At 46.3% G+C, this 17,587-nt stretch overlaps 1 protein-coding gene across 1 annotated transcript; it reads right to left on the minus strand.

The window, feature by feature from the left end:
• Positions 1-211: 211 nt before the first annotated feature.
• On the minus strand, positions 212-2,089 carry LOC118539790 (calcitonin). Its single transcript, XM_036098628.2, has 3 exons — positions 2,004-2,089; positions 1,610-1,750; positions 212-707 (listed from the first exon to the last, which is right to left on the minus strand). The coding sequence occupies exons 1-3, from the start codon at positions 2,087-2,089 to the stop codon at positions 542-544; spliced, it is 393 nt and encodes a 130-aa protein (XP_035954521.1). The 3' UTR covers positions 212-541.
• Between the last annotated feature and the right edge of the window lie 15,498 nt (positions 2,090-17,587).

Consider the following 17,587-nt stretch of genomic DNA (forward strand, 5'->3'; position numbering starts at 1 on the left):
CTTACCTGGAAGAGGCTCAGAGAGCAGGGATGCAGCATCCTCCCCCAGAAGTGTTTACCTGCTCCTCAGCACACCTGTTCTTGATGGTGGAGCTGGTTCACAGGGACCACTCACCAAGGCCTGTATCCGGCTATGCTGAGGCTAAAGCTACTTCTGAACATAGGTTCTGGTCACTCTCGAGCCTCGGACAGGGACCAGAGTAATGACCACCACGGTGCAAATCCTTTTAGAAAATAGGTTTATTCATCAATGATGAAGCATGAGGGATGAAGCAGAAATTGGAGGACTCTGCCTTGAAATCCTCTGGGATCTCAAAAAGCTTCCCTCACTCTTACCTCTAACCTGGGCTAGGAGTCCTGCTCTCTTCCCTTCCATCCTGAGATCCCCAGTATTCTCTGTCATAAGCAAAGCTACCAATACCAGCTTGAAGAACAATCAAAGTAAGATCTGCATGTGTTAAGTTCATCAATGGGAGCAAGAAGGGGAATCAGGAAAGAGTGGGAGGAGTTCAGTTGGCATCCTGGAGGGCCCCAAAGTGGGGTTAACGGCCCCTCTCCAAGCCGCTGGCTATGTCCCTTTTCTTCCCAGGAGTTTCAGCCCCGAAGCCGATGCCAGAGAATGTATGAAAGTTGTTGAGGTCCTTCGAGTATGTGCCCAGCACACAGGTACTCAGATTACTGCACCGCTTAGCTCGGAAGCTGTCCAGGCTGCAGGGAAAAGACATGCCAGACAATACCATGCACCAGGTCTGCCCTGGAGGGCAGTCATGCAGAAGGTTGGGCCAGGGAGGGGGCACTTCGAGCAGAGGCGGGAGGGGCAGGCAGCAGGGCAGCTCACACATCCTCCATCAGGAGAACCTAGAGGTTTGCTGAGCCAGGGCAAGGTGGGGAAGGGCTTCGTGGGGAAGGGGTAGCCTTTTCTAGCATTCCTCATGCTGCATTATGTCAGTCCTCATGCTCTGCACTGAGATTCTCGGGGTAGCTGCATGTGCATCACATGCCTCTGACCCACGGGGCCATAGCCAGGCCCGGGGCTGGTGTGTGCTCCAAGCTCAGGGGACACGGGGAAGTGAGGCTGGGGAAGGGTGTCTGGCCCCAGGACAACATGCGCGTCTCCACAGATCCTACACAATAAAGACCCCAGACCTACCTCAGACACTGCTCTACCCAAGCCCACCCTCTGCAAAGCCTTTGGCTTCACCTTGCAAATGTGCAATGAAGACTCCTTGTGGGTGTGAAAGAACAATGCACACAGGTTAAATTTCTAAAACATCCTGAGATATACCGAGTCCATCCCCTGGCTTCATACTTACCAGTCCCAAGTCAACCAATGCTGGAAGTGCTCCTCAGTAGGGCAAGACCAATGCCCAGAGTAAGGGATTCTATACGTCCTCATTCCATTTCCTAACAGCTTTCAGGAATGGGCCTCTTTAATGCGTCTAACCACAGTCTCTTGGGCTACACCGGGACCACTGTCGTCCATGGAGCCCAAGCCCGGCTGCACCCCAGGGCCTGGTGAACAGCTGCTGGACTCCTGGCCAGATGTTGTTTTTCCTACCTCTCTGGGATCTGTCCTTCTGGAGACGCCAGGGCAGAGTGGGGGGCCTTACCTGGAGCCCTCCATCTCCTCCTGCTCCTGCTCCAGCTCATTTCTCTTCGTCTGCACAAAGGCCTTCACCAGAGCAGCCAGCAGGAGGCGGCCTTCCTTCTCACTGAGTGCCGTGGGGTCTGGGGGGCTCTCCAAAGCAGACCTGGTAAGGGGAAGCAAAGCCAAGAGAGGCTCTGAGCCCTTGCCTTTCTCCTCCCCGGGATAAGTGGCAAGGCTTCCTGGTCCCTGTGACTCTCCCTGAGGATGTGCCCTCCACCCCCACGCCCCCTCGCAGGGCTGAATTCAATGTCCCCCCACGGGTCTTGTAGCCTTGTGGCAGTGACTTCAGAGGCACAGAACTGCCTGATCCCAGGGGCAGTAGAAGGGGAATGCTCTATGGCTTCGGGCTGCCTCACCTGAATGGTGCCGCCTGGAGGCTGCCTGCCTGGCACAGGACCAAGATGCTGAAAGCCAAGAAGGGGGAGGTCTTCCAGAAGCCCATGATGCCTCTCTGTAAGGAGAGAAAGACATTACCACTGCACGGGGACCAAGCAAGGCCTGGAGCCCACACACCTGGGTTCCTGTTCTGCCTCTGCCACAACGGCCTTGTGGCTTCAGGCAAGTTACCCACCTCCCCAAGCCTCCGTGCATTTGCCAGAGGGGCTGCTGTGAACCTCAAAAGATACCAGGCCGTGAACGGCTTGGTAGAGCAGAAACAGGTGTCCCGGGGTGTGGTGAGTTCTGTGGAAAATCAGGGAGAAGCCACACACGAGTGCATGCACACAAACGCACACCTTTTGCCTTCTGCAGAGACCAAGCGGGGACCCACCCTCGTAAGATGTATTTGTTCTTCCACTGCGCCTGTCTGCTCAGGGACTGAGAAATCTACGGCCACCTTCCCCTCGGCTGGACTTCCCGCTAAGGCGTGGCAGAGGAAAGAGGGAAGGGTACCTTGGGAAGGAGCACTGATCTCTCAGTACGTGGGTTTGGACTTGGGGAAAATTTTAACGTGCCAGTTACTGGTGTCTGGGCTCTGGCAGCCCAGCCCCCTATGCTGGAGCGCAGTTTAGCTGTAGGTGCGGGTGGCCAGCATCCGGAGGTGAGCCCCCCGTCCTGCTCGGCTGACTGCACAGCCCCAGGTCTCCGCAAGTGTCTCAGGGACGCTCGTGGGCTGGCGGCGCCTCATAGGAAGGCTCCAGGCTCCACCGTCCCGAGAATCAAACGTGATCCCTCAGGACACAGATCGCGCAGGGCACTCCCAAACCAAACTCAGGCTGGATCCTGCACGCCAAGGTGCACCAAAGCAGGGGCCCGCAGACCCGCCTACCTGAGCTCGCGGAGCTTCCAGCGCCCACGCGAAGCCCTAGGAATGCTTGGAGTTCCACCTGCGCTAATTAGAAGACAGTGCTCCGACTGTCCCAACCGCCCTCCTACCCCTGAGCCGGACAGAGAACTAGGAGCACCTGCCTGTAGCTGGGCCGCAATGGCCTTGAGAGGCAAAAAGAAAGGCAGACAGATGGAGCAAACTAGATGAACTAGTCGAGAGGCAAGTTACTAGAGTGAGCGGAGTGGGGAGTTCCTCACCTGGAGCCTGGAGTTTCTGGACAGCTGTAGCGGCCGGTCCGCCCCGATGGACACAACGCCTGCTGCGGGCGTCTTCCCCGCGGAGCTCTGGTCTCTTATTCCAGCGATAGTGGGAGGGGAGTCCCCACGAGTCGGCGCGGCCAATCCAAAGTGGCCAGGACCGACCCAGCTCCAATTGCGTCATTGCTCGCGCTCCCTGCACTGGTTCTCTAGGGAGGGGAACCATCGGCTCTAGCTGTCTTTGCAATGAGGTCATTGCTTGGAGAGCTGGAGGGCGGGGAGGGGTGGAGAGCTTTCGACGTCCAGAAAGTGGGGGCCAAGCGGGGAATTTGGCGTCACCTACAGTGAGGGGCCAGAGGAGCTTCTCTCACTTTCTTGGTGCCTGAACTCCGACCTCAAAGCCCCTCCTACCATGCCAGTACCGACCCCGGACTGGCCGCCTGAACCCCCAGGAGGTTAAACAGCAGTCTGGGGTTCTAAAAAGGCATCTCAGCTGAAAGAGCCCACTGTAAAAGAGTTGGATGGGGGCGGGGGGATGGGAGGGAACTTGAAAGATTAATCTCCTTGGACCACCTTGGGTACTCCTGAGATATCCCCTGCTCTCCCCCAACCCCCACTCCACCTGCGCCTTGGCACCCTGCGCTATGCAAAGTAGCTTTGCTTCTAGTCTGGCCCTAACCCTCCTTCGCCTCACTCGTCTGGGACAGGTGGGAGTGGGAGGGAGGACTGGGGAAGGGGCTAAGCCGGCACTGGCTACACCGAGCGCTAGGCATTTCCCTCCTACTCCCGAGACCTCGACTGCGGGCTCAGCACCCTCCACTCTAACCCAGGACCCTCCACTGCAGCGCCGCGGTTGGTTTACACAGCTGTCCTGTGCTTCGGGCTTCTGTTTGCCAAGCTGCTGGGCTGGGACAGCCTGTGCCCGGGTTTCTACCGGTGTCTCTCCACACCCATGCCCCACTTCTCTGAAGCGCTTGATTGCTGAGTGGGCGGGGGTCCTGCGCGGTCCCACAAAGGAGAGACGGTGCTGCAAGCTCAAAGGACAGCCTTCGGACTTTCACACACGCGCGTCTCTCAGCTACAGGCGGGCTGGTGAGCGCACTCGCGCTACGCGCGGGGCGCACGTCCGGCACTCACACACCTGGACCCCAACCACCGGTCGGCTTTTCGCATTCACACGCGGACACTCGGGGAGAGAGCCTGCACCTGCTGCAACTTACGCGCCTCCACCCGCTGTTCGCAAATGAGCGCGCGCCCAACAGCACAAACCAACCTCGCCCAAACCCAAAAGCGACCCCGCGAGTTTCTGCTTTAGGAAATAGACACGTTTTTCACACACAGGGGTGCACATTGTTCCCCAGGCACGGGCGCACGCACTCAACCTCTGCTTTATTTCTTAAGGAAAGCCGAGTTCTCGGGAGTCCGCGCTGCGGGCGCTCGCCGCACCTGGGCGCGGCGAGAACAGCCCCAGCTCTTGCCGACCGGGCAGAGTGGGATGGCGGGTAGAGGCAGTGTGGAAGAAGTGAAGAAGTATACTTCCACACACACCTCGGGGCCTTAGGCTGGTCCTTTTTGGGGGTGAGGGCTGTGCCCCCAAACGCGCCCTCTGGCCCCTCCTGCCCTCAGGAAGCCTCTCGAATAGCCTCGCCCCGGGGTGCGGTGCAGAGAGCGAAGCCAGAGGCTCGCGGGATCCCACCCGCTGGTGCTTACTGCTTTTGCAGATCAGAAAGGCGCTCAGGGGCTGCCTGTTGGGGCCCTCGGGTCTTATTTTCAATTGCACCGGGGCAATTGAAACTCCAGGTAACACCCCCAAAGAATCCTGATCCTCGAATCCGGCGGCTCTGGCCGGGCCTGCTTGCTACCCCAGCAGGCAGGGCGCACAGTGGCTGCATGACCCAGAGTCGCCCCTAACCCCGGAACGCTGCGCGGGACCTACAAAGTAGCCCAGGGCTGTAGCTGACGGCTAGCCGGGCAGGACCCTTCCTCCCAAGGCTCTACAAATACAAGAGACTTCTTGTCCCTCTCTCCCGGATTCTGGCAGGAGTTGGAAAGGCACAGCTGGGAGGCACTACCTGACTAACGCCTCTGCCCTCTACACCGCCCGTTCCCGGACCACTGCCACCGTCTCTGAGGTCTGGCAGAGCGTTGTAGCTGGCTCCAGCAGCTCGGGGTTGCACCGTTCCCCCCACCCCCGCCACGAGCTCTGCGGCCTCGGAAAAATAGCTGCGCCGGCGTAGGGGACAGAGGGGAGGAGGGAGGGGGTAGGAAAGAAGCTCCGGAAGGCCCCAGACCCTAGAGCCCCAAGCTGCCTAGCCCGGACGAAGCTAGTGGCGCGCCGAGCCTGAGAAGCAGGTGGGGAGCGTTGGTGGAGTCAGGTTGGGGTTTGGCCTCCCAGGAGGCCCACAAGTTTGAATTTAGGGGAAACTTTGAATCCTTGGGGTTGAGGACTGGAGAGGGCTAGGACTTTTCTGAAGTGCGCTGCCACTAAGAGGGGTACAATCGCCAGCTGTGCCTTGCGCTCCCGCGGGGCGCGATGGTTGCCCGCAACCCCGCAAAGAGCTGCTACCCCGGGTAAAGTTGGGCGGAGGTTTCTTTAAAGGCCTCTGACAAGTAAGAGTGTGCACCCGACTCGCAGGCAGATCGTAACACCAAAATACCTGGATTCGCGCTTTGGATACCTTCTTGCGTGCTCCAGTGGGACCGGCTATTTTAGCTGTAAGCACCCAGAATTATTTGACATGGTCTTCTTGCTCCTGTTCTTGCAGTGTCTGGCACACAGTAGATGTACAGCAAATGTTCGGTGAAGGGAGAGTGAGCGAGAGGATGCATGAGTGAAAAGTTCCATGGGTTCATTACAGTCCGAGTCAGCCGTAAATTCGCAGCCAAGTTGAACTAAATAGACCTGATTTAGATCCATTAGATGGCAAAACAGATCCTTGATCCAAAGACGCAACTCTTTATTGAATAGAAGGAATCACTGCCCTGGTAAAAACTTTCTGGAATCAAATGTGAGAAGTACTGAGGACTTCTCTTCCGAAGTACACCAGCTCGAAAAGCAGTTTTCCTCACCCCATCCTTGTATTATATTAGTGAGTGAATGGAAGGAAAAGTCAATAAAATAACTTGCTTTCTAAATTGAGAAAATTACATTTTGATTTCCCTGGAACTGTTCTGAGCTCCAAGGCATCCCCAATCAAACCAGCTAGCATAAAGATTTACAAAGAATAGTTTCTCAGGAATATTTTGTGCTTTTAAATCATCTCAAGTATTGTGATGCTCAGCTTAACTATTTTATGTAATTACTTTTAAATTTTGAAACTGCTAGTCTTAATTTTAGAGAGAAAGAGATTCCATGTATTAAACTTTTTGAAGCAGAAAATGTCATTCATGCAACAGTTATTTGAGAACCTTCTATGTGGGGGCCATAGTTCTAGGCACTAGCAATTCATGGTGAACAAAAAAAAAAAAAACCCTTCCCTCCTGATGCTTGTATTAAAATTATGTATTTAACAGAAATCTTTATATATTACCCTCTACCCAAATAAAACACATCCCTACCCTACTCACATCCTCTCAATATGGTAATGTCATATATTTGTTTGTCAGAAGGATATTCAGGGCTTACATTATTAAACCATGTAAATATTACTTATTCCCAGCTGAGCCACATAGTGTACTTTGATTACATTTCCTTGTTCATTTGTTTTACTTCTAGTAATTCCCTCACTTTTCATTTGTCTAATTTTCTTTCTGCCCATCCCTGTTTATTCCTTTTCCTTGATCTTATTTGTTCCTCATTCTTGGTTTCCTCTCTCACTTTGGTGGAGCATATTCACCATTATTTGATAAATAGATTTTCTGGAAATGGAATTCTAGGTTGGAAATTATTTTCACTCAGATTTTTAAAATATTCTCCACTGTTTTCTATTTCCAGTGTGGAAACCCATTTCTTTCTTTTTCTTTCTTTCTTTCTTTCTTTCTTTCTTTCTTTCTTTCTTCCTTTCTTTCTTCTTTTTTTTTCTCTCTCTCAGAATCTTCTCACTAGTGTTCTAAAATATGATAATGTACCTTGGTGTAGGCTATTTTTATTTGTTTTATTTATTGTTATGAGTACTGAGAGAACACTTGTAATCTGAAAATTCATGTCCTTCACTTCAGGGAAATTTTCTTGCTTTATTTCTTTGATAATCTCCCCTCCCCCTTGGGTTCAACATTTTAAGAGATTTATTGTTGTTGTTTTTTTCCAAATTTACATTGTTTTTAAGTTCTCTTGGTCATATTTTTAATTTCCAAGAGCTTTTTTGTTTTCATTCTGTGAATGTTACTTTTTACATCCTCCTGTTTTTATTTAATGGATACAACATCTTCTCGTAGTTCTCTGAAGCTGTTAAATATAGGTTTTGTTTTTCCCTAGGGGAAATATCCTCTAAGGAATATTTCTTCTAGGAAATATGTAAAGAAAACAGAGTAAGTTAAAATTTGTTTTGTTCTTCTCACATTAGAGGCTATCCTCACACCTCTAGTCCTCCTTGATTGCTTATTTATATTTAAGAGGAAGGTAATAAACTGCTAATCGGAATATGGGAATGGTGGAGTTGTCCATCAGTGGGCCTGAATATAGGGTGATTAGATGGGAAGCAACCTCCCCATTTTATTGGAGGGGATCCTAAACTATGAGTAGCTATGAGATTTTTCCCTTGTCTTTTCATTCGCCCTAAGAGTCTTCCAATCTCCTGCATGGGTCACTGGGATGGGGGTTGAGGCAGAGCATAAGCCCAATGAGTAGGGAAGGAGGCTGAGAGTTTTGCCATTCATTACAGTAATCCTCCAGTCTTTTCTAGGACCCAGGAGGGATAATCATCTAACTGCATACGATATAGATAGAAATCTTGCGTCTATGTACTCCTCTTAAAGGCTTGCAATCACTCCGCTTTCACTCCGTCCTGTATCTCCACCAACAGAGGCAACCAACTGCTCAAAGCCCTGAGTTTGTCCTGGGTCCTTGCTTCTTGATGGATTTCCCTGCCCTACTAGAGTTTATACTACAGATTTATGTCTTTGCAATGCTTTCTCCTCTACTCAACCAGTTACGAATAATGGCTGAAGTACAGGAGATACAGACAATCTTTGCAGAGCCCTCAAATTAGACCCAATTCACTGGGCACTTGACCTCAGCTGATTCCCACTCCCCATCACAGGCCACCTGCCTGGAGGCTTTTTCCCCAAACCTGAGCGAAATAGAGATGCCAACATTTAACCCACAGAAGTCCCTCCTAGAGAATATTTTTAGAGTTGTCTGTCCCTGCCAGAGAATGAGCAAAGCATGGTGGCCCGGACCCAAGCTGGTCACTCTGAGAGATGGACAGACTCAGTGAATGACGTCAAGGAATTACTCAGGTTGGGTTCCTCTGAGTTGATTAAAATTCTCTCTTGGCTCAGACCCACAGGACCAAAATTGACTCTCTCCTCCCTGTCTGAGAGCATTTTTCCACACTACAAAGGAAGTAGAAATAAAGGCCCTTAAAACTTTCTTGTAAAGCTAATTAAAGCAAAATCTCCTGCATTCAACACTCTCAGAAAAAAATGAGTTTTGGTAAATTCCTAAGTAACTGAAACATACTTTAAATGGAAAAACGCACCTTTTTAAAAGCCATTTTGGATGGAAATCCTTTTTAATGCATACATTCTCCTCTTAACCTTCTCTGAAGGACTCACAGCCATCATCGGTCACAGTGCTGCATCCTGAGTAAGGGCCTGAGTTAGCTGGGCTGTTTACCTCCATACCTGCTGACCGCAAATGCTGTGCTTTTTAACTCTTGGCCCATCATTTTTAGTTATTCTATATTCATATTAGCATATTAGTTATTTGTATTTCGTTGCCTATGAGATCCTCTCAGTCAGGTCTCAGGATCATGTTTTTGATTTTTGATGGTTTCTTCTGGTCATTAATAATATCTGCCCCTAACCCCAGGCCCAGTCTACCTGAATTTTCACCTGCTAAATTCAATGCCATCAAAAAAACAAAAGAAGCATGCTCAGTAGAACTGGCTGGAGCAAATCAAAAGGAGGATTAAAGGAAAGATGTGAGTATCTCTCTTATGAGTAATGCTAAAGAGCTCTAATGCATTTTCCTATCTTTTCTGGTCCTCGGCTATGTCCTATATAGAGAATGTTTCTGGGGAAGTGAGTGTTTCTGTGATGTTAAAGAAACATGAGATTGGCCATAGATATAAAAGAGGGTCTTGCATAACAGTGCTGTGCAATAGAACTTTCCACAATAATGGAAATGTTCCATATCTGTGCCATCCAATACAATAGCCACTAGCCACATGTGGCTCTTGAGCACTTGAAATATAGCTAGTGCCAACTGAAAGACTGAATTTTTAATTTAGTTTTAATTAATTTAAATGTAAATAGCTGGGGAACCTGGGTGGCTCAGTCGGTTAGGCATCCAACTCTTGGTTTCAACTCAGGTCATGATCTAGCAGTTGTGGGATCGAGCCCTGCATCAGGCTGTGCTCAGTGTAGACCTGCTTCAAATTCTGTCCCCCTCTCCCTCTCATTCACTCTCTCTCCCTCTCTCAAGTAAATAAATAAAATCTTAAAAAAATTAAAAATAAATGTAACTAGCCATATTTAGCTAGAGGCTACTGTATTGGACATCACAATCTACAGAATAGAGTAGTGGTTAAATGCATAGATTCTGGAGCCAGACTGCCTATTGTTCAAATTCTGACTCTTATATTTATTAGCTGTTTGACCACAGACAAAGCTCTTGAACTTTCTGTGATCCTCCTTTGTAAAATGGGGACAATAATATTGCTTGTTTCATAGGGTTGCTGTGAGGATTACACAGGTAATAAATATAAAGTGCTTAGAATAGTGTATGACAAACTAGTAAGTGCTATATAAATGTTAACCATTGTCTTATATTGGGTTTTTCCAGAAGCATAACCCAAGACAAGAGTTTGAGTACAAACCGTTTATTAGGGAGTTGTATCAGTAAGGGAACAGGGAAGTGAGACAGAGAAGGGAAGATAACCATTACAGAGTATAGTAATAAGTAGGTTACAGCGGCAGGCAGCTGGGGCTTTATCCTGCTTGAGACCTTCTGGAATACTGTAGAAAGAATACCTAGAATTGTCCCATCCAACTTCAACCAATGATAAACTATCTACCAACTCCAGTCCATCATCAGTTGAGGGGTGCTTCCCAGAGTACAAACTCCCCAACACATCTAGCCAGTCTCGCATGGCCAAGCTTCTGGCACAGGGGCTTACAGTAGAAAGCTGTGGGTGCAAATGGAACTGGTAAACACTGGTGGGGCATGAAGACAGTCTGCTATAGTCATATTAATATTATAAAGAGTCTGCCACTCCTTAATGACCCTCCCTAGAAACAGGCAGGAATGTTTCTCATCCATAATATGTTGTGAAAGATTAGCAAACAGGTTGTTATATGCTGGTGTCACCCCCACCCATCTGATTCTTAAGGTCTTTCCTCAGAGTATCTAGAAAGCCCTTTGGCAGCCCCTGAGTCCTAGAGCCTGTTAACTTCAGTGCTCCTTTCATCAGTAGACAAACACACAGAAAGATCAGTGCTCTCTATTCTCTTAAAGCAATAAATCAAACCCATACAGAAGGCTGCCATTCAAAAGAAAATATAAAGGACATGCTGTCAGAGACTTATTAATGCTGGATGAAGGCCAGCAGCAGGAGTCGGGAGAGCGGGTATGGGGGGTTCTCAACCTTGATTTATTAGTTTTCATGAATCGATTTTTTATTTCTTGTTGAACAGACCATATTTTCTCAAACCTCACATCTTAGAAATTTCCTTGGCCAGGAAATTACTGGAGAATTTCTTCTGCTTATTGTTGAAGATAATTATTTCAGGATTTTTTTTTTTTTTGTATATAGGTGTTTTCAGCTCTCAACCTTGGTGAGTTAAAATTAAATTTTCACTCTCACTCCTGAAAGGATGGAGGGCTATGGGACATGGTAGAATGACTCTTAGCAATAATGTTAATTGCTAACATTTGACATTGTATTCAGCAGGGTGCTTAGTGTCATATAACAGAATCTTCTAAGCTAGTTTAAACAGGACAGTATTTGTTGCAGGGTATTGAGTAGCTTATAGAATTTTTTAAAAGGCCAGAGAATCAGGTCTGGTTTTGCCTCCTATTCAGAAATCAACCACACCATGGAAATGTTCTAGTAGGAAGTTGTTGCTGTTCACCTATAGCAGTTTTGCCTCCAGGCAACTACTCCATGAGTGCCCCCAGAATATCCAGGACCCTCTTATACCAACAATATCTTAAAATGCTCACTCTTGCCTTCCAAGTGTTCATGAATGTCTGCCGGTTCACGAAAGATCACCAGAACCTAAATTTTGTGTGGAACTCTCGCTGCAAGAGGACCTGAGAGGAAATGTTTTTAATTTTCTAACCTCTAAAGGAAGGCTTACAAGAAGGGGTTTGGATGGTTATTGAGTACGCTACACTCAGCTTCACTTGGATGTCTAATAATCTTCTCTAAAAAGGAATTTTACAGGTTTTTTTCTATCCAAATCTAATTCTCCCCCACTTTTACCCATAATAGTAAATGGCAGCACCAATAGCTTAGTGTTTTCAGCTCAAAATTTAGGTATTATCCTTAATTCCTCCTTTCCCTTCATCTATATCCAGTCCATCAGTAAGTCCTATTAATTCTACTCTCCCCACCCCAAACACATCCCAAATCCATCCATTTCCCTCCATCTCCACTAGTGTCTTAGTCTGTTTGAGCTACTATGACAAAATAACACAGACTAGGTGGCTTGTGAACCATAGAAATTTATTTCTCACAGTTCTGGAAGCTGGAAGTCCAGGATGAAGGTGCTAATATGATCAGAGACGAGCCCCCTTATGGGTGGCAGACTTCTCACTGTATCCTCACGTGGTGGAATGGGGCAAGGGAGCTCTCTGAGATCTCTTTTCCACAGGCATTAATCTCACCCATGAGGGCTCAGAACCTAACCACTTCCCAAAGTCCCCATCTCATAACACCATCACACTGAGTATTGGGATTTCAACATATGGACTTTGGGAGGACACAAAAATTCAGACCATAGCAACCAGGGACCCTGGTCCAAAACACCATCATCTCTTGCCTGTAGAATCCCAGTAGTCTTTGAACTAGTCTCCTGGGTGTGACTGTTGCCTCTGTAATCCCTTCTCCACATAACTCTTACAGTGATCTTTTAAAAGCAGAGATTTGTACTGAGTCACTCATTTTCTTACAATTCTCCAGTATAATTAGAATAAAAAATTAAATACTTTTATATAGCTTTTTAAGACAGATGTGATCTACCTCTTATCTTTCTCTCCAGTATCCTCTAATGGCAATCTCCCCTCACCCATATACCCACACTGGCTTTTTGAAAAGTCCTAGAGCTAACCTTTCTCATCCCAGAGCCTTTGATTTGCTGGTTCCTATGCCTGGAAAAGCCTTTCCTATCTGTCAATCTTCCCCTTCTATGACAATACCCCCACCTAACACACACACACCCCCACGACTTTTTTGATGGCTGTCTCCTTATCACTCCTTAGTTTTCAACTTAAAAATCAAACGTTGTCCACTTAAAAGACTTCCCCTGGCCCCCCTCCCCATTTAAAGAAGTCCCTTCAATCTCTTTATGATATTAATCTCTTTTTGCCTCCTTTACAGAACTTACCCCTCTTTGAAATTATCTCTGAAATCTACTTATTTGTGTATTATTTGTCTTCTTTCACTAGAATGTTAGCTCCTTGAGAGCAGCCTTCTTCTATCTCGGGTATCTCCAGTACCTGAAAGTGCCCAGCACGAAGTTGGCTTAATTAACATCTGAAGAATCATAGAAGTGTATGAATGCTGACTCTGTAAAACTTAGCAGTGGGCTAAGGGCTCTACTTAGATCATTTGACATAATCCTTATGTATTAATCTGTGTTCTCCAGAGAAACAGAATCAATAGGAAATATATAGGTATTTACTACAAGGAATTGGCTCACATGATTATGGAATCTGAGTAGGTTAAGATCTGTAGCCAGCAAGCTGGAGACCAAGGAGAGTAGATAGTGTAGTTCCAGTCTAGATCCAAGTCTGAAGGCAGGAAAACACTGATGTCCCAGCTCAAAAACAGCCAGGCAGAGAAAAAATTCTTTCTTACTCAGCTTTTTATCATATTCGGGATTCGGTGGATGAGATGAGGCCCACCCACACTGGGGAGGGCAATCTGCTTTATTCAGTCTACCAATTCAAATATTAATCTTATCCAGGAACACCCCCACAGACACATCCGAAATAATGTATGACAAATCTCTATGGTCTAGTCAAGATGACACAAACAATCAACTATCACACCTCACAATAACTCTTTGAAGTAGATACTATTATCCTTGCTTTCCATTTGAGAAAACCAAGTATAGAGAAGTTAAATACTAGCCCAATGTCACATCAAATAAGCTTAAGAGTAGGATTTAAACATAGACAGTCTGACTCCATAGTTACATTTATTTGCCTCTTTCATAACAATTGTAGATATTTATGGAGAAGCATAACACTCCTGATAAATGGTCTCCTGAGCTCCACCAATTCAAATAGGCATGCAAAGTAGAGCAAACTCTAGGCAGACCCAACTATCTCTCCAGGTACCCAGACATAATTACTACAGAAGGCTCTTGGGGGACGAAATTCACTCGTTTATAGACCATCACATTCCTTTGGTCATCTCTTTCTATCTCTTCAGTATATTTGAAGACCATGGCAGTACCCCAGAACTTTTCAGAGAGGGAGCCTCCAGTCCCAAGACCAGAGCCCCATCTCTCCTGAGTTGCCTACTTCTCCACAGAGGGTAGATTGCGTGGGTCAGAGATGCTGTCTATTTTCCAGAAGTGAATGAATAAATGAACTATCAGGTATAGGAGTCAGAATTTACCAAAAGTCTTGACCCAAGGGCAACAAATATGATATTCCAATTGAAACCAGGTTCTAATCCTGAGAAGATAAAAATGCCATGCAAGTTTCTGTCCAGAGACGGACAGTGCTTAGAACAGGGCTGGCACACAGTAGTCACCCAACACGTATTTGTTAAAATGAAAAGTAGTAGTATAACAACTTGTTTTGCTTGTCTGTTAATTTGTTTTGTTTATTCATGATCACCACTGCCTTGCTGCATCATTGATGTGTTTGGATATCTAACTTTGTGATCTGGACTTAGGAAAAACTGCATTGTTCTGTACAATAGAGGGATTAAAAAAATGAAGTTCCCTTAGGGCAGTCTGGAAGGGCTGTGTGAAAGAGAAAGAGAAGACAGCTGAAGCTTCAGAACTCACAGGGGTGAAGAGCTAGTGAGAAACATTTCTTGGTAGTTAGGGAATGAAATGAAGGACAAAAAAAGAAAAAAGAAAACAAAATCCCTAATATGAAAATTTAGTTTATTTATCTGGCAAATGGTGATGTGATTTCTCTCCTTACCCCTATATCTTTAATACAATTGATTATAATTTTTTCTGTTTTGTTGAACTGGATATTTTTTAGGAAATCAAGGAAGAGTTTGAGTTTTATCTCAGACTCCACATGAGGAAGAATCAAAAGGCAGTACACACAAAAACTGAAACTTAGAGATGATGAGGCATGAAATCAGGGTTTGAGCTGACACTATCTTATAATATAAGGGGGCTTGAAAGGGGTTAGTAGAGCTCAGCTCACATCTGGGGCTATAGCAGTATCAGGACAGCCTTCAATGGAGAAATTTCTCAAGGTTATTGCCTTCCATTCAGAAGAAATGTGAGTCACCCCCCATCCTTCTCTCCTGTGAGATCCCACTGGGAGTTGTTCACTGAAAAATCTTCATGCCATTGCATCAACCCCCTTGGACTCACCATGCCTGCCCCTAGCTCAGCTGTGACTCACAAGTACCTTGTTGCAAAAGAAATCCAGTAGAGGGCAAAGCTCTCACCCTATCTTCATTATTAAGAGCTTCAGTGTTCTCCTGTGTCACTTGGTAATTGGGATTGTCAATTAGTCACTTCATTTCTGGTCCTCATTTTCCTCTCTTGCAGCTAAACTCAACCTTCAGCTCACACAATGGAAGTCAACAAAATGAGGTAACAGCTTTCTATGTGAGTCACTCTGGGTGACACTGTGTTCAGAGAGCACTGTGGGGCGAGTAGACAGAGTCCTCCAGGCAAGTGTTTCAGCCATCCACGAACTGGCATTCAGCCCAAGAAACACTCTCACCTGATGACGGACTAGTGGGATGAGTCCTGGAGGAAATAGTTTCCCAACAGCCATAGAGAGTCTCTTGGCTCATGCACAGCAATGCTCTTCTCGATTAAAAATGTTGTCATCATTCACACTGCAATGTAAAATCCTTTTACACGGTGCTCACATTTCTACAGGCTTCCATCTACTCTGCATATTAAAGACAGGACCCTTCCATGAAAAGGTGACATCTCTTAAGTTACTGTTCTGCCTGAATAGCCCTAAATAATGGACAGAAAATGGTTTGAAGCCCTCAAAGGACAAATGCAAGGAGAGAGATTTCTATGATCTATTTCTCTTTGCTGAGCACTCAGAGAAAAATTACAGGTGGTTGGACGAAGGCTTTGTTTTCTAAAAGACTTTCAGTTATTCCTAAGAAATCCCTCTGCTTATTCCCGGAGAGAGGTCATCTCTTAGATGCTTTCAGTCAGACAGAGATCAGCAGTGAAGGATTGGTGCTCAGAGAGATTTCCAACTAATGCAGCCAGAGGAAACTGCCAAAGAAGCAGAGCTCCTTAGGATAAGTAAATTGAAGGATATTTGGGGGATAAAAATAAAGCCTTTTTGAAAATGAAAGATATAAGGATGCTGTATATGCAAATTGCCCTGTACATCAAATTCTGAACAGCAATGTGGCCATTGCTGACTGTGCAGAGCAATGACGCAAATAAAGATCTTCTCAGCTATGCTTGCTGGGCCTTTCCTCCACAGGTATCTATCCTGTTTCCATTCTCATTCTCATAGGACTTGCAATACACTTTGGTCATAATCTCAGTGGATCCTGGTTGAGAACTTTGGGATAGGGACTTCTTTATAGAGATTTATAGAGATTGGGGAAACACAGCCTAAATACAGAGACTGGCAGGGGAGAGGTAGGTTGTGTAGCCTAGTCAGAGAGGACACCACCCCAGAGCTTTAACTCCAGAAGTAATCAGCACTATCAGATTTTATTGGTGAAACAAGTTGATCAGGAATCCATAAGCGGAAGGACCACTCAAGAGTCTGAAATATTTCAAGTCACAGAATATGGATCACACCCCCCAACACCCAACAAGAAAATTGGTGGAACTGGAGCTGACCTCCCCCACCCCCATGAAGGTAAAGCTGAAATTGGAGTGTCAGAGCTGTATCCTCATGATGGAGTAGAGACAGTTAATCAGTGAGGATCAACATAGGGGTTCAGTACTGGGTAGGGTCATAAGAGAAGTAAGGAGAGCACTAACTTGGTACTAGAGGATCCTGAAACACTGGTTCCTAGTTATAACTGTTAACAAAAAAAAAGAAAGAAAGAAAAGAAAAAAGGTGGTCTGCAGGGAGCGGGTCTAAAAGGGCCCAAATGGGGGCTGAGCAGCTGGCAAGTAGTCTGAGGACCATGACAATTCCAGGCCCTCTAAGGTGGTAGGACAGATACTATTAAGATATATTCTGCCACAGTGAGACTATTCTACCAGAGAGGATTCGTAATTAAAATAGGCAAACAGGAAATATAAGACAGAGCCTGACAGTGGTTTCGTTGCAATTCTTAAAGAACTCAAGGACAAAACCCAAAAGACCCAAAAAACTAAAAAGCTCCTGATTGAATTTTAGAGCACTAAACAAGCAGTCAGGGGTTTTTGTGAGTTTCGTTAAGTCTTGCCTACCCTTCCCTGTTCCACTCCCAATCGCAACTATTCTGTCTACCAGTAATGCACCATACATAACACCTGCTAAAATGTAAGGTCCGGGAGGGCAGGGCCCAGGCACATTTCACTCCCCTCTGTATTCCCAGCACTTATCACAACCTCTGGCACAAAGTGGGCACTCAAGAAATACGTATTGAGTTCTCAACACCCACCCCAGGAAAAATAAATAAATATATAAATATGAGAGGTGGTGGGTGTGTTAATTAACTAGATGTGGGAATCCCTTCCCAATGTGTATATCAAATCACCATGCTGTACACTCTAAATAACTAACAATTTGTCAATTATACCCCAATGAAGCTGAAAAATATAAGATAGATAGATGATAGATAGAAAGATATTGAATAAATTAATTATGAAAACAACTCCTATGTGGTGGCACATAGCTAAGGGCATTTGCCAGGCATTGAAAGGGAGGATATCTGAATCCCTATGTCCTGTATTGCATACATTT

The sequence above is a fragment of the Halichoerus grypus genome, chromosome 11 (assembly GCF_964656455.1).
Source record: "Halichoerus grypus chromosome 11, mHalGry1.hap1.1, whole genome shotgun sequence".
NCBI lineage: Eukaryota > Metazoa > Chordata > Mammalia > Carnivora > Phocidae > Halichoerus > Halichoerus grypus.

Bases quoted from the DNA above. Each gene is read 5' to 3' on its own strand.
- LOC118539790 (XM_036098628.2), bottom strand. From the start codon at position 2,089: ATGGGCTTCTGGAAGACCTCCCCCTTCTTGGCTTTCAGCATCTTGGTC. The intron at 1,751-2,003 runs GTGAGGCAGCCC...TCCCCTTACCAG, and splicing joins CTCCAGGCGGCACCATTCAG to GTCTGCTTTGGAGAGCCCCC. The intron at 708-1,609 runs GTAAGGCCCCCC...TTTTCCCTGCAG, and splicing joins GAGGAGATGGAGGGCTCCAG to CCTGGACAGCTTCCGAGCTA.